Source organism: Macrotis lagotis, chromosome 4, assembly GCF_037893015.1.
Source record: "Macrotis lagotis isolate mMagLag1 chromosome 4, bilby.v1.9.chrom.fasta, whole genome shotgun sequence".
In the NCBI taxonomy this organism is placed as follows: domain Eukaryota; kingdom Metazoa; phylum Chordata; class Mammalia; order Peramelemorphia; family Peramelidae; genus Macrotis; species Macrotis lagotis.
In genome coordinates, this window is record NC_133661.1 from 156,268,557 (window position 1) to 156,286,392 (window position 17,836).

General features: G+C 34.6%; 1 protein-coding gene across 9 annotated transcripts in view; it reads left to right on the top strand.

Annotated features, from left to right (window-relative positions):
- IQCH (IQ motif containing H) overlaps nucleotides 1–17,836 on the top strand; it is a 281,126-nt gene that overhangs the window by 134,615 nt on the left and 128,675 nt on the right. For all 9 annotated transcript variants that reach the window (XM_074234458.1, XM_074234453.1, XM_074234454.1 and 6 more), the window contains 2 exons: nucleotides 8,875–9,423; nucleotides 10,086–10,152. In XM_074234458.1, coding sequence (XP_074090559.1) covers nucleotides 8,875–9,423; nucleotides 10,086–10,152 — 616 coding nt within the window. The remainder of the gene's footprint in view (nucleotides 1–8,874; nucleotides 9,424–10,085; nucleotides 10,153–17,836) is intronic.

Here is a 17,836-nt window from a genome sequence, read left to right on the forward strand (position 1 = left end):
ATGTAGTATGATCCTGGGCAAATCACTTAACCCTGCCTCTTTTTCCTCGTCTGTAAACTGTATTAGAGAAGAAAATGGCAAAACCACTTTAGCATCTTTTCCAAGAAAACTCCAAATGAGGTCATGAAGAATTGGACAGATTTGAAAAATAACAAAGCAATATCAACACACTAGGTATTATGCTAAGGGATGGGTTTACAAAGAAATAAAAAAAAGAGTTCCTCACCTCTAGGAGCTCACATTCTAATGTGTGAAGTGACATGCAAAAAATTATAAGATGCATGCTGTGAAACTGGAAGACTGGTCTCACAGCAAAGGTTTTATCGGTGACAGGGACTGGGAAAGGCTCCTGTGTATGTTTGTGGGAAAGTACATTCTAAATTATGGAAGGGAGGCATTTTTTTTATTACCATCATAACATGAAAATATCACTGACTTTTGAATGATAGGACATGAATTGGAAACCTCTGAAATTTACTATCTGTATGACTTGATATAATTCACTTAACATATCTAGGTCTTGGTTTCCTCATCTGTAAAAGGAGAGCTTTGTACTAGATGACATCTGAAGTCCTTTCAAGCTCAACTTTTATATTCCTATGATCTTATACTGTGGTTGTATCATTGGAATAAGTGTCTTTTAATATGAATTCTGATTGTGGGGGTTCAACAACAGAAGTAAGAGCAATTACCCAAAGGGTTGCCCATAGAAACCAAGGATAGCAACAGCTACTCTCTCTTTATGGGGACCCAACCTACTAACAATCTAAAAGTGAGAGTTGGGGAATAACCCAGGGGAGGAGAGAAAAGTATCACATATTATTTTGACACCCTTAAGGTAGAACTTCTTTTAATTAATTTCTTAGGAAGATTGTCTAAAGAGTTCATTTTGTATTAAAAATGGAATTTTTACTCTTCTAATTATCCACAATTATAATTTTGAATATTTTAATGAGTCCTAATATTCTCATCATTATTAGAAAATAAAATCTTTTACTATCCCAAACATCAGTAAATTAACAAGCACTCTGTGTATCTGTTCTAGGCCAACTGAGCTAAGTGCAATAAATACAAAGATTAAAGAGAACTAGTTCTTGCCTTTAAGGGGCTTACATTTTAACTAGTGTCTTACATATGTTACTGCAACATTAAAATTCTAATGTTTGGGGGAAACATTTGGCGAAACAAAAAAATTGCTTGGAGAAACTTCTTTTCTAGGTAGAGTCCATGTTTTTGCAATTTTAGTGTTTCTCTTCTCTTACTTCAGAAAATTCCATTACTCAAGCACTAGCTCACAGTTGTATAGCACCACACAGATTACAATAGGCCACTAAAGATAAGTGTACATATTATAATCATTCCATTCTACAGGTAATATAACTGAGAATAAGAAATTAAGGGACCCATTCGAGAACATGGACCTAGTAAGTACTGAAACCAGGAGTTGTACCTCGGTCTCCTAATTATGAGGTCCGGGTTTGAATCCCTCCTCAGATACTACCTGTATGGCTATGGGCAAGTTACTTAATTTTTTAAAGGAGTTGGTCTAGATGACCTTTGAGATTCTTTCCAACAACAGTAATATTAGCATTTATCTACCATTTTAAAGTTTACAAAGTACTTTGTAAACACTAACTCATAACAACCCTAAGAGATAGGTGCTATATCCCCATTTTACACATGAGGAAATTGAGAGAGAGAGAGAGAGAGAGATTGAATTCCTAGGTTTGGGGATCTGAACACAGATCTGACTCCCAAGTCAGAGTTCTATCTACTATTATTTACTTAACTACAATAGTCACATGATTCATACTTACTCCAGGTTTCCTTTTGGTATAGAATGAATGAACTTGGATGCTGATCTGGTCAGCAAATTCAGGTTAAGATTGATGTTAATTAAACATTTTTTATCTCTATAATACATCCCTCATTATTTAAATTCATTTCCTCTTTTCAGGCAATTATTTAGCTAATATAGTTGAAAGATTTCAAACATTACATATAAAGCTTAATTTCCTTGAATATGGGTTGCTTAATGTGTAAAATGAAGAGATGGTTGGGTTAGTGGATCTTCTGAGTCTTAACATTCCATGATTCTTTTGTTATATCTCTTCAGTAAACAGGAATCATTTTCTAAGAGCATAAGATTAGTATGGGTTTATGCTGTTTTACTAAACTGAAAGATTCATTTCTTGTCTTTTTCTGAAGGTTTAAGTTCAGATTTCACTTTAGAGATAGGAATAGTCATTAAAATAGAAAAAAAAAACCTTGAGGTTGATTATTTTAATTTTTTTTACTTTTAGAAAGATTTTATTTATTTTGAATTTTACAATTTTCCCCCTAATCTTGTCTCCCCCCCCCAACAGAAGGCAGTCTGTTAGTCTTTACATTGTTTCCATGGTATACATTGGTCTAAGCTGAATGTGATAAGAGAGAAATCATATCCTTAAGGAAGAAAAATAAAGTGATTATTTTTTCAGACAAATTTTCCCATCATTCATGTCATTAAACTTATTTTATCTTAAAAGAAGACAGACACCGGGAAAAAAGACAAGGATAAAAATGTTGGTTTTGTTTTTAATCTTAAAATCATTCTTGCTATTTTCAGTGGAAAGTATTACTTTCTCACCTTTATTTTTTCATATTTATTTTCAAAAGTGAACCAGTCATTCTAGGCTTTGTGCAGATAAGACAGTGAAGTATAATGGAAGGAATCTTAGATTAAAAGTAAGGAAAAACCTGGGTTAAAGTATTGCCTCTGATATGAACTAGCTGTGGTCCAAAAACTATCTCTGAGTTTCAGTTTCCTTATCCATTAAATGTGAATACTTATGATGATAACCACTGTGCTTCCTAATTCATTATTGGGACATTCAAATAAGAAAATATCTATAAAGTAATAAAGCATCGCTATTATGATATAAAGATATTTTTAATTTATAACAATTGGCAAAGATTTTTTACTATTCATAGTGACATTGTTTTAAATTATGTATTTTGTTTATGGTGTGAGTACCAATTTTAATTATGAGGCTAAGGGACAAAATTAAACTATCCACATACAGAAAAAAGTGTTTCTACTCCAAATTTGTGGCAAAAAAAAAGATTCTTGGAGTCACTACTTGATAGTTTTTTAAGATTATGTGCTGTTTGAGTTAGAAGAATGAGAATAAGCAAATATCTTTGAGAGATCATTAGTATAATTTTGATCCTTTCAGTGAAGAAATGCTAGTATAAGATTCTTCTAAGACCATCTTCAGTATAAAAATTCATACTTTAGAGAAGTTGCTCAAAGTCATTCCTATTGTGGTTAGCTTTCCAGAGGTGATCTACATAGGCTGCATCTGTGAGCTACCAGTATGTATTTTCTATGAGTAATAGGTCCTTCTGACTCTCCATATGCTATAGCAATTTGGGGCTATGATCACCTTCTGCTATTTTTGTCCAATTCTACATCTACAAATCAGAATCCTGCAAATATCATCTCCTTTAAAACTTATAGAGAGCTTAAATGTTTTTAGAAAAATCTTTCTACTGTGGTAGCTCTTTACAGTAGATTTAAGGTGAGCATCTTTTTAGTTTTATTGGTTACTTATCATCTGTGAATTAGCTACCAAAAATCTCTCCTCTCCCTTCCCTCCCCTCCCTTCCCTTCCTGACATGAAAACATTCCCCTCCCCATTCAATGATAATCAAAATCAAACTTGGAATCTTTTGTATTTGATATTACTTTAAATAATTGATAAGCATGGGACAGGTCACTTCACCACTTTGGGCCTCAGTTTCTTCTTCTGTAAAATGAGGAGTCAGACTGTATCCAGATTTCTTAAACTTCTTTTGTCATGGACCCTTTTTGCAGTCTGCTAAAGCAAATGGATTAAGCTCTTTACACAGACACACACACACACACACACACACACACACATTCACTCACTGACTTCTAAATTAGAATGTAATAATACATTTCAGTTAGAAGTTAATAAAAATAAAGATGTGATTTTTTCCCCAAGTTCTCAGATTCCTTCCCGGAAAAATCGCATCAGTAACTCTATCCTTGGATGCCAGGTCTAGAAACTCTAGACTAAAAAATATTTCAGGTCCTTTCCACTTCTAAAATTCTGTAACTTTTTGAATGTTGTCTCTCAAAACCACCCCCTCCAGTACCCTAACAAGTATTTCCTACTCTCTGAATACTTATGTAAGTCCCAGGAGTCTTTGGCATTTATATGTGCTTTAAAAAAAAAATCAAGTAACAGTTTTAACATTGGAGATCTTTAATGTATTGAAGAATAACTTAGGGGGGCAGCTAGGTGGCGCAGTGGATAGAGTGCTGGCCCTGAAGTCAGGAGTACCTGAGTTCAAATTCAACCTCAGACACTTAATAATAATTACCTAGCTGTGTGGCCTTGGGCAAGCCACTTAACCCCATTTGCCTTGCCAAAAAAAAAAAAAAAGAATAACAAGAAAAGTTACACTGAGGTATAGTGATCTTTGGGGTAACAAAAGACACTTCTCTGAGTGCTAAACTCCCAACTACTTATTTATAGTTTCTACTATTGTACAGGGCAAATGTCTCATCCACCTTAATCTTAGTACCTTCCCTGTCCCATTTATCCCCTCATTATCTTATTTCTCCATAGTTGTTTGCATATTATTTTCCCCATTAGACTGAGAGCTCCTTCAACACAGGGACTATTTTTTTGTCTTTCTTTGTATCCTAAGGATTCAGTATAGTGTCTGCTTCTTAATACATGCTTATTTACTTTAATTGTTGATTTAATCTCTTACAATGATGAATTATCATAATGTGAAAGTGGTTCTGGGTTCTTTTAAGACTTTGCTTAGAAGAGAAGAAGCATTGGTAAGTCCTACCAAATAGATTCACAGTGATGGCCATTATCCAATGTAGGCATTATCCAAGGGTTAGCATAGCTAAATTCCTCGAGGCTCACCCTTAAGGCAATGAGTTTTTCAGCCACAACAACTCCTCAAGTTATCAGCTGAGACACAAATCAGGTGTGGTCTGCATAGGTAGAGGGGGTACACACTAATGAAATCTGCCTTCTCCAAGTTGCTGTGTTATGCTCCTAGATTATTTATTTTTACCCCATTTTGAAATTTAAGTTGATAAGTGTGGCAGAGATTCTGGAAGTTACTTGGATATTGATTGCATTTTAGAAACAAAGGAAAGTATACATGACCAGTTGTCTTAGTTGGCTAGAGGCCCCATGCTAATGAGGTCAAGGTCACATTTTATGATCTGTGTAGGCCAATTAGCTTCACACAGAGTAAACTCCACTTGGGAAACCACAGAAAGCATACCTAACCCCAATCAAGCACGTCAGAAATGTATATGCTTTAGCTTGAGGGTGACCAGGTAAGATGACTCAATTTAAAACTATCACCAACACAGGAAAAATAACTAATATTTTACTCCTCTTGAGTCAGTCACACCTCCTATCTAAAAACATTCACTTCACCAATATAAAGCAGACAATAGTAGATGATGTGTTCATAATAATAACTTATATTCATGGTGACAAATTACATGGAAAGCATTACAGAGGCACACCTAGAACCCAAAACACAGTGTGACCTTTAATCAGGACTCTTATTCCTAGCTATCTAAAAAGCTGTTTTGTCTTTACCTGCTCAATGGATCTCACTCTGCTGATACACTGCTTTAATTTGGGAAGCCTTTCTCTTGAGAGGAATGTCTTTCCTTGCTCTAAGACTAAAGTGCTCCCAAGTGTGGCATTCCCTGTGACAGATGTACTATAGTTATGCTTTAGCTGACTCGAAACCCATAGTTCTCCAGTGCCTGAGTGGTCTTGCTGGTGGCCAAGAGTGTGTTTCCTTTGAGAGCAGGTCTTTCTTGGAGCTTCATCCAAGAAGGTGTGGAGGTATAGCCCCTTTGTTCTAAAACAACAACTGTTAATTTTTGTAAAACCCCTTGGGGCTATTCTGTCCCAGCAGTCAAAGAAAGGTATCTTAAGTACCCAAAAGCTCAAGAAGCATTAAACGAATGAGTAGTAGTGCCCAGTCAACTCCCTGAGGATGCACCATGTCTATGAGGCTACTCCTGGTAGATTTCTTTTATTTCAGAATGTCAGTTTACTGGGTTTATTTCATTTTTATAGATTGAGTACTGTCTTAACTCTGCAGGAGCCTCCCTAATGATAAGAAACATTGAATATAATCAGCAAAATCTCTCACTACAACATTCTAGTTTCTCTATGTTTCCTAATCTGTACCCTCTTGCCTTGGAGAGGTTTGAGGATCTTATTGTTAAGACCAAACTTTTAGATGGGAAAACTAGCCAACTCTATATGCTATCCATCTGTGATCGTTTTGAGTATCTGGTTTCCTATGATGAAGTATTATTTTTCTTCCCTGAATTCTCACCTCCATCTTTGTCAGCACCAGTTCTTGGAAGCAAAGCTGAGTATAGCCACAGGCTTTTTCCATCAGAATGCATGCCACTTGCCTTCTCCTGGGAGCTGAAGACTCTCCTGCCAATGTCTATGTTGGCTAAAGAAAGAATTGCTTCTGTAACTCTTATTGATGTGAGATAAATGATTTTTTCTCAACCTGCCAGACAGGTTGAAATCTCTTGACATCCTGGTGGATCAGTAAGGTTAACTATCTTTTTATGAGGAGTTTTCTATCAATCTTACTTCTTGAAGCAACTGTAAATTAACTACTCCAGTGCTAACTTATTTTTAGGATGCCTCTCTTACATGATTTATAGCCTCTAAAGTTAGTGGAAGTTCATGTTTAAGTGAAGCTTTCATTAGAATAGAATAGAATGACTCACATTTCTATTTAACACCAATCAAATATTTCTGAAACACCTACATGTGCCAAGCATATTGCTAAGAGTAAAGCATCCCTTCTTCCGACAGACATCCCTTGAAGTGGCTATCTTAATATTATCATTCCCATTTTACAGAAGAAAAACTGGGTCACAGTGAGGTAAAGTGATTTGCCTGTGCTTTCAGAGCTAGTAATCAGAGAGAGGGTTTGACCACTTCTCTTTTTTCTAATTTTAGCATTTTTCCTGCAATATCACACTAATTTATTTATTTTTTCCAATTACATGCAAAGATAGTTTTCAATATTCATCTTTTTGCAAGCTTTTAAGTTCCATACTTTTCTACCACCCTCCCTTCCCTTCTCCCTCACCATGGCAGCAAATAATCTGATATAGGTTGTACACATACAATCAAATATCACACTAATTAATCCTACTATATAGAACCAGAAAGGAAAATTTTAAATTAAAAAAGAGGAATTTTAAATATATATATATATGGTATATGTATACAAATATATCATGTGGTTAGCATTTTTGAGGGTAGAATAAAAATTTCTATATTGTACTATTCTCTGATAGCTTTTTATTTGTGAATCTATGTTTATTATTGAACTTTGAAGGAAAAAGAAAATATCACATAGCCATCTCTAGCACAATACTATGCACTGCAAGAAAAATTTATTGAGTGAATGAATGCATTGTGCATTTGGAACTTTGTGATATCTCCTTAACATACAGAGGGTAATTTAACTTTAGGATTTAATATACTAAAAAGAAAATTTCTTTATCTGAAAAATGTTAACATCATGAGAGCAGATACGACATCAGGAACAATGACTTGTTCATAGATTTCCTAGGCAAGGGGAAAAAATAGAATTAGCAACAGACATCTGACTTACCAAGTGGAAAGCAAGACCTTGTCTTCTTGATTACCTGGCCCAAGATATAATAACTTCTATGTGACGGCAAATGGTGCAGCTTCTATCATTGTTGTTGTTATTAGTTGAAACTTACTGGTTGACTCATGCACAGAAGGAAAATTTCATTTCCTTCAGATGGCACTGATTTACGCCCTCACCATCCAAAGCTTGCTTCTTATGAAGATGCAGGGATACAACCAGAGAAGCTCAAAACTGAATGTGAAACTCAAAACTCGAACTAGGGATTCAGCCTGGTACTTACGCATAAAAGATGCATTGTTACAGGGTATGATTACTTCAGTGTTGTGTGAAGGAAGTAGTTGGTGAGAGCTCTGAGAGAGGATACAAACCATTCATTCCAGGTTCTCACCAACTCCATCCCTCACATGCACCTACATTCAGTGATGAGTAATAATTCTTTCCATCAGTGAAGAGAATCTTATATAAATGTTCTAGGTTTGAACCCCAAGTTACATGACAAATAAAAGAAACAGGAGATGTAGAATTGCAGGAATATGGAAAAATCTTCCCCTGTTAAAAATCATTTCTTGATTTTAAGAAAAATTGATAGGAAAATTGGAATTAAATTTGCGAATTTAAATTTCTTAGGAGAAACAGCCTTTACATCTTCTAGGGATTCAGAAAGCCCAGACAGTTTTGATATTTAAAGTAACCATAGTGTCTCTACAGAGAAAAACTTCACTTTTTTTTTTCAGGGTTGGTAGACATGTTATGAATGAGAAAGCAATGTTAACACTGTTATAAAACCAAGTCTGGTAAATCATTGAGATTATGGGGTCAGCTGACCATATCAAAGTTATCCGAACACTTTATTTTCTATATGATCTGATCTCATATAGTTCCCCTGAGCAATTAGCACACTTCTATAAAAATGTTAATCTCCTTGAGTGAACCCTAAGGTCCTCTTCTTGTAATGAGTTTTATGATATATACTGGCCAGACTTTGTCATTATGACATGTATATGTTAAATCAATACTAGGAATTCATTTCAGATCCATATCTTCCCACAGCTGAGTGGTAAATGATAATGTGGTAGTGCGTCTTGACCACTCATTTAGATAAGATCACAATTACTCTAAATCTGTTTTAACATTCTCTCTCTTTTTTTCCTCTAGACTCCCCAATTAGCACCAGCTCTACCTCAGAAATCACCTATGGATTATGATTTTTTTATTTACAATGGAGTAATAGATCAGAATGCTCTAGACTTCATAGCCTTCAAGGAACATTTTTGTTTATCTTGGGGAAATATCTTTTCTCTCTTGGAACACATTGAGAAGTTTCTCAAGGATTATGCAATACCTGAAGTCAAGATAAAAGGGAAACATTTGATAGCACTTCTTCCTGACTTTGAACTTAACACAAGACCTACTAAATTCGACCTCCTGTCAGTGATAGAGAATCCAGCTAATATCCTCAAGTTAGTTGAGGAGCCAGGTCAGAGGTACAAAGGGCAAGGGGGAATTGAGGAAGCTATTATCAAGATCCAAGCAACATGGCGATGCTATCGGGCCAGAAAAGCCTATTCTTCTTTCCGGAGGCAGAAGTGGGCTTCAGGTGTGATTGCTATCAACTGGCTTTTGCATAGTCACAAGGCTCGAGTGAAAAAGCTCTTGAAGGAAGAACGGAAAAGACACCTGGAGAATTTCCACATTCGAGCCAAGGTGCATGAGGCTGCCAGCTGTTATGGCAGACTTCCTTCTCTAAACATCTCTTGCTTGAACGATTGCAAGACGTGTATCTGCTTCTCTTCCCTTTGCCTTCCTCTTTCCCTTATTTTAACCATCCATTTGTTCAAGCATCATATTTTAATCCTCATCAGCAATCTAATGATTTTGCAGCTACAAAATCTGTTACAATTTTTCTATAGAAAAAGTCTGTTCACGTTGACCAGAGATAGGTCTGTCAGAAAATCAATGTTTTTAACTGCATTACCTTTTCTTCCTATATATACCTTCTGGCACTTTAATTTGCTAGGAAAAAAAATCCCCCTCTTGTCTACATTGCTGTCACCACTTTGTCAGAAAGTATTTAAGTTTGCAGACAGCCTTTTAATTAGTGCTCACAATTTCATTTATGTTTGCTTTCTCTTTTTTTTCATTCATATTCTGTTAATTAAGTGAGCTGCCTCTAATCTTCCCCTGCCAGTAGCATCATGTAGCCACCTAATTAAATTAATTGGGGAAGATGTTTTAAGTATGTAATTAAATCAATTAATATAATTTATGCCTGGCTTAACTGTACAGTGGAAAAAAACAGCTGAAGTTTGACTAGATGAATCCACTACAGCTTCCTGTCACTGATCAATGCTCTTCTTGATTTTTAGCATCTGGCAGCCAACTGGAATCGCATCAGGACCTCCAGGAGGACTATTATCCATATCCCATCATTAGGTATAACACTTTTGCCTGCAAATCTATCAGCAACCTCTATTACCCACCACATTATGGCTCCTTGATTGAGTTCAAGGAAGGCCCCTTGTTTTATTCAAATTGGTCTCGGCAGGAAAATGTTCTCGACATGATGAGAGTAATAACACAGGGCCCTCGCTTGAAACGGCGTTTAATTTGGGGATTAAGCAAATAAAGTCATTATGTGGGGGCTGCTATTCAGTGGAGAGGTGATTTGCTGTAATTCGCTTTCATCTGTATGAAATGAACTAAAAAGTTGTATTTTTTCCCCCCTGAAATAACAGATAATGTTTTCGATCTTCTTTAATGATAGAAGAACATGGGCCTGTGTGTGTGTCTGCTGTTCCGCCAATAAGCCAGGATATTGCTTGTACACTGTTTTTAATCAAATGTGCAGTCAAAATGATAAGCTACATTCTCTGAAATTATTTAGTTCTAATTACGAGCAGATGGGATGCTTTATTTGCACCTAGGGCGCCTGAGCAAAAGGAAATGCTGTGTGAACAAGAATAATTAAGAAGTTGAATAGTGTTTTTTGCGCTTAAATAATCTGCAGTTTCATGTTAATTAGCACTAATGTAATTATTTAATTACATTTATGAATTGGGGAAGTTAAAAGCTGTTGCCTGCAACACAGGGGTAAAATAGGTGTACCAAAATGACAGATTATGCCTTCTTGGGAATTTCAGAATTGTACTGATGATTCTTCTAAAACACAAATTGCTGTCAAAATGTTTGGGGTTTGATTTATTTTTTCCTTACATTTACCTAATACATTAATTTTTCTTAGTGAGTTCAAATTTCAGAAGCTGGCTTTGTCAGGTTTTGAAGTAGCAATATTGCAAAAGGAATTTGAGTTTCCAAATTGCCCCATATTTGTATCTTGAGATTTTATGAAGAGATTAATTTATTAGCAACCAATGATGGCAGAACTCAAGTTTGATGTTTTACAATAGCTATGTTGTTAAAAAAAAATACATTGTGTGAGGTAAAAAGCAAAGAAAATGGGGGGGAGTTGGCATAAAGAAAAACTTTAAGTTTGAAAAGTAAATATTAATATTAAAATGTCTATTATAAAATATAATTAAAGTATGCCTTAAAAATTAAGTACAAAATTCTAAATCTTAGCAATAGCTCAGTATCCCCATATTTCCTTGTGCCTATAAAGGAGTTGCTGTTTAGTACAATGTATTTTGAGCCATATGAAAATCGAAGACACATCTGAGTTCCACAGATCCTCATATAATCTATGACATTTTAATCTGTAGCTGAATTCTGAAATGACTTTCTTCTGAAGCTACAAGTCATAAGATGGTTTAGTAAAGTATGATAGACATGAATGTCAACCAGGTTTCCCTCAGGTCTCTTATTTTGGAGGGCCTATATTTGCACACCAAATCAGTTCACACCAAAATTGCCCTTGTAATTGATTGCATCCAGAGTGGCTCATTGCAGGCACAGTTAACTGATTTGAACCTTAGAATAAGGTGAAAATGTCTTTTATGCTTCTGTGACAAATTGTAGTCCTGGAAACCCTCAAAATTTGACAAAACAAGGGTTTGACCTGGCCTCATGGCAGATCATGGCAGAGATTTTTTGTTGCTGTTGTCTTCATTTTATTCAAAGATAAATACAGTAAAAAACTTCTTGTCTCATGGTTTAGGAGTTCAAAAGAGAAAATAAAATGGGAACCATCCAATATTACAGCATACTTCAGAATTTGATGCTCTCACCTTGAGCTAGATATTACTGATTGACTCTGCAGTGGGACATGGCAGAGAAGAAATGAGCTCTTAGTGATCCCTCTTTCTTACTCTGATCTTACCCTACCAAGTCATCTAGAAAGCCAAAACTTGGTGGACAATGGTCAGTAATCTAATCTTTCTTCTGGAATTTTAAAAAAGAAGATATCTTGAAATTTGAAATGTATTAATTTATTACTTGAGATTTGGTTTTAAACCTAATTTTCTCCTAGGTAACACATTTCCCATTTAAATAAATACATAATAATTTTGAAGGTCTACTCTATTACAGTCATTTTGGTCTGTGGAATGCATAAAATCCATTTTAAAGGAAAAGCTGCTAATTACATATTTATCTAAGAGATCAAAAACAAGCTGGGTTTTTTTCTTAATTGAGCATTTTTAAAAGCCTAATTACATATTTTCACTCAGAGGCTAAGCTGGCCTTTGATCAAATAATCTTCACTCAATAACTTTTGATTTAGATTTTATAAAATAATTTGAGCAAACTAAATTATGTTCAATAAAATGGCAGCCAAGATCCTATACTTTTACGATTATTCAATGTTTTTTTTTTTAACCTTGTGCACAATTTCCCTCTGGGAACAGCCAGAATGGATTTTAACCATTCACAATAGAACTCTTTTTGTGCTATACTCAAGGGACATACCTGCTCAATTCAAGAGAATGGAAGTGGGTGTCAAGTGGCCAAGCCCACCCCAAATGCTGTCACATTGCAAAGCAAAAAAAAAAAATGACTCAATACAATGTTTTTGTTTCCAAGATTGAGACAAGATCATATATCATTCTTTTTTTTATACCCCCACTCCTCCCAAAAAGTTCAAGAAGGCATTTACTGAGTTGCATCCTTCTCTATCCCTTCTTTTTGGCTTGTGAAAAAATTTTACAATATAAAAAAAAAGATATTTTGCCATTATGCCCACTGATAATTGCCACCAGTGTCAGCTAATTGGTGCTTCAGTGGCTTATTTGAGCCATCAAAATGAAAGGCAACTAACTACTCACTGTACATACTGTTGCAGTTGCAGACAAATGGCAGTTTGCTCATGCATCTTTGAACATACAGTTAATTGCATGTCCCAAAATGATTCATGTTATCCCTTCAGTTTATTTGAAATAAATTTTTTGATGATTTCTGGTTTTATATCATCAGAGTTTTCCCCAGGATCCCTTCCCTAACTTCCACAAGTCATTCCACATAAAAAAAATAAAACTTTTTAATGACCAAAAGAGAAAAAAAATTAACATACCTGATTAATACTTTGAGAATATCTGGAAACATGTGCAATGCAGGGTTTAGGAGTATCCTTTAATATTTCATCATTTGAATTATGCATGATCTTTATATAATTTCACAAACATTCACTTTTGATTTTTTTGTATATGCTTATTCTCTCCCTTGACATTGATACGGTTGTTGTGCATCATATTTTCTTGGCTCTGCTGACTTTACATCAGTTCATGTAATTATTTCTATGCTTCTCTGTTGTCATCCCATATACTGTGACTTTTAGCACAGCCAAATTCTCTTATAGTAAAAAAAAACCATAATTTGTTTAGCCATTTCCCAGTCCATGGTCATCTATGTTGTTTCCAGTGCTTTGTTATCACAAAAAGTGCTGCTATAAGTATTTTGACATATAAAAGAAACTTATTATTGGTTCCTTCAGTTTATTTTAAAATAAGGAATTTCTTTGTTTTGTTAGTGCATCCATATTCAGCAATAACACCAATGAAATGAATGATCACATCTCTAGAAAGTAGAATTTATTTGTTAATGTCTTTTTTTTCCAGGCTTTTTGGGTAAAGAGGTAGGTGGGACACTGATGCCTTATTAAGTTAAATAAACTGGTCTTGAAATTCTCTGAAGAGATGAGAGAATGGCTCTTTTCAAATCTCCTGATTTAACATTATAGGTATTTTTAATTTTTTCCATAATAATGATAATACAGGTATCTTATAATTTTTCCCATAATGATCAGTAAAATTGAACCTTCTTTGGTTCACTGATTATGCTGGATTCTATTTTTAAGTAGTCAAATAAGCAAGACTGCCACAGGGGATTGAACATTCTAGTTGGAAAACAAAAGGTCTTTAGAGTAAACAGTCATGGTGTCATCACCTTAACTAACTCTTTCCATTTACAGTATGGTTGGCCTGGTTCCTCCCACATCTCCCTTTAACCTCTCTGTTCCTTTATTTGGATTTAGCCTTCATGCTGCATTTAAACTCTGGCATTCTTTAATGTATCAGCATTAAAAGAAATGTGCCAATTATATGGCTCTAATGTTGTTACTAGGTACGTTAGGCAGCTATCAGCCAATTAAACCTCCAATTATTTGCCTCCCCTCTCAATTCACCTCACCCTTAAAGAACTGATTTGATTTGGGGTAGTAGATATTGGGGGAAGAAAATTTTAATTTGCTTTCTCCTAATATAATGCAATTTTAGCATCAGTTTTTAAAAAATAGTTAAAAGGGATATTGGAATACTATATTCTGTAGAGTAAAAAAACTGGGGTTATGACCAAAGCTAACTTAACCCAGCAAATATAAGTAGAATCTTGAATTTTAAAAATGAACATTTAATGAACTGGGCTTTCAGGTTTTTGTGACAAAACCCCCAGAATCCAGAGAAACATGAAATACCAAGGGATTCGATAAGGTCAAATTGTTTACTTCATATATATTAAAATGTTAACAATATTCTTATGATTGTCATCATTATTTGGGTAGTTTGAAAAAGAAAGTCTTGGGATGAGCTGAATAGGATGGGGTTATTCTTAAAAAAATAAAACTGTAAGGAGAGAAAAGGAGTGATTATCTTATACAAATAAAGCATGTGAGAGAGAGAGAAGCATAAAAATCTTCTAAATTCAGAAAGAAAGAAGAGGTCAAGAGGATAGGTGAGGGGGAGAGGATAAGAGTCAGACATTTAGAGGAGTGCCTAGGTTAAGCAATAGTAGGGCAAGGTAGCAGATAAAGCAGAGGAGTGAGGAAGGATGGGAACAGGGTGAGAAGGATAGAAAAGAAAAATAGGAAGGAACATATACAACAAATAATTATAGCTTAGAGTGTTAATGGTACAAATTTACCCATAAAACAGAAATAAAGAGCTGATTTGAAATTTCAATTCAGCAATATGTTGCTTTCAGAAGAAATTATAAAAATAATAGATACACAAAGATAAAATCAAGGACAGCAGTAGAATTTAGTATGTAAAAAAGCAGGAATAGTAATCATGATCTCAGACAAAGTTAAAAATAAAACAGATTTAATCAAAAGTGAAAAATGGAGAAACCATATTATGCATCCACAATATTATTCAATGTTGTTTTAGACCATTTAAAATATCCAAGCAGGGGTGGCTAGGTGGCACAGTGGATAGAGCACGGGCCCTGGAGTCAGGAGTACCTGAGTTCAAATCTGGCCTCTCAGACACTTAATAATTACCTAGCTGTGTGGCCTTGGGCAAGCCACTTAACCCCATTTGCCTTGCAAAAACCTAAAAAAAAAATTTTTTTTAAATTAAAATATCCAAGCAGTACAACATACTTGAGTATATATCTGCTAAAAACCAACACAGGAACTATATTAACATAAATATAAAATAGATTTTATAAAAATAAATTCAGATCTAGATAATTGAAGTAATATTTATTGTTCATGGGTAGGTAAAGTCAATATAATTTTTAAAATGACAGTTTTACCTAATTATATATTTATTCATCTTTTATCCAATTAAATTAGGAAAAATTATTTTACTTCATTGGAAAAATAACAGTAAAGATCATTTGGAAAAACAAAAGGTCATAAACTTCAAAGAAATCAGGGAAAAAATGTAAAGGAAGTAGATTCAGAAGTATCAAACTTTAAACTATAAGGGAGAGCATTGTTGAAGCATAAAAAAGGATTATTTCAAATATTTTAATTTAAATTATCTTGTATAAATAAAACATGTGGGAAAAATAGAAGGAATACAGGAAATCGGGGAAAAACTTAATCATAGACAATCTCTCAGATATGATGAACTGATTGATTTAGAAAAATATGGAAAACTTGGACCTTTGAAGGAAGATGCTATGCACCTTCAGAGAAAAATGACAGGTGAAAATAAGCATAGTATAACCTTATGTATATTTGTATTAATATATGTATGTAAATGTCTATATTTATAGATTTCTATGTATGTTCTATGTATGTGTGTGTATATCCATACTTAATTGTAGCCTTCTTTAAAGTAGGGATGGGGGGTGAGTAAAAAAAGTGCACAGAAAACCATCAAAGAAGCAGTCAGGAAGCTTAGAAAACAATGACCAGTATTTATTATATAGGCTTTCTAGAAATGAAAATATAATGTTTTATATTCAGTTCTCTCTGATCTACTTTATGGACTGCTATAACCATTGCAATGTGTTTTTTTTCTTTTGTCATTTTGTATTTGTTTCCAATTTTTAAAAGATTATCACCCCCCCCCCAAAAAAAAGGGGATATATGGAGTACAGTTCCCTCCCTATTTTTCTACCTCTTGTCCAGGAAATGTAAGTGCATGTAAGTACTGGTGATATTCCTCTAATTTTTCCTCCCTTGTTCAGATGAAAATGAAGGGAGATCCACATTCACGTGACTCAGTTCTAGTGTTTGAACCACTTGCACTGGCAAAAGAGAGCACAATATGCACAATTTACTGACCATGCAAAGTATTTTGCCTCAGCTCATAAGCAGAGATTGTGGGTTTATCCTAATATCTCTTAGGCAGCCTCATTCACCAAATGTACCCAAGTCTTTGGGTGCCAAAGTCTACTTGAATTGCTAAGCCTTTCCCTGGCTCAGATACATTTCTTTTTTAATTGTTCAATCATTTAGTTAAATACTATGGGTTTTAAGAAAGATTTTACTATTTATTTGTATACTTTATTTTGTCTTTGTTGATGATTATTAAGCTTATAACAGAAATTTTTTTAAAAATCTATTTATAATGAGAGAGAAAAATAGATACTGTGTTGATCAAGTGCCCTTATGCACTGTGTCGATCATAATTGGCATCATGAACCTAGAATTATGCCCATCTTCTTGGACTGCTTTTATCCATTTTTGACATACTTTGGAATTGTGGAAGTTGGTCAGATTAGACACTAGGAGAGCTGAATTCTGGTTCTACTTACTGGGTGTATGTGATTTGAATAAATCAATTCGTTTTTCTGGAGCTCAGTTTCCTTAGAAATAAGATGAGAGAATCATACCAGATGATCATTTTCTAAGGTACTTTTCAATGATAATACTCTAATTTGTGGGCTATTACTGAGTCAAGAATAATGTTGGTATGTGCTTCTAAAATGAATAATATATTAAGGTCATCTTAACTCCTATAAGCTCTTATTTAATCATTCTGTAATTTGTGGGACATTTTTTGTTGGGCATAATGCAGATAGACCTAGAAAGAAATAGCCTCTAATTTCTAGAAACTCAGTTTAAGGGCCAGCTTTCACACTTTACAGATGAGGGTAGTATATTAAATCTAACACATACAGTACTTTGTGCCATTTTTATTTTTATTTCATTTTTTTATCATCTCATTTGATCCTCACAAACTCCCTGAGAAGTAGATGTTTCTATTAGACCCACTTTACTGATGAGGAAACTGAGGCAAATAGACATTCAATGACTTGCCCAGGGTCACACAGCTAGGAAGTATCTGAGGCTGAAGTTAAACTCAGATCTTCCTGACTCTGTACCTGACTCTCCATTGAACCACCTAGCTGCCCCTTTTATTTAAGTAAAAATACTATCTCATACACACACACACACACACACACACACACACACACACACACACACACTACCCCTACTGTCCTCCCCCCCCCAAAAAAGGAGTTGGAAGGGGGAAAAACCCCACTGTCTTAG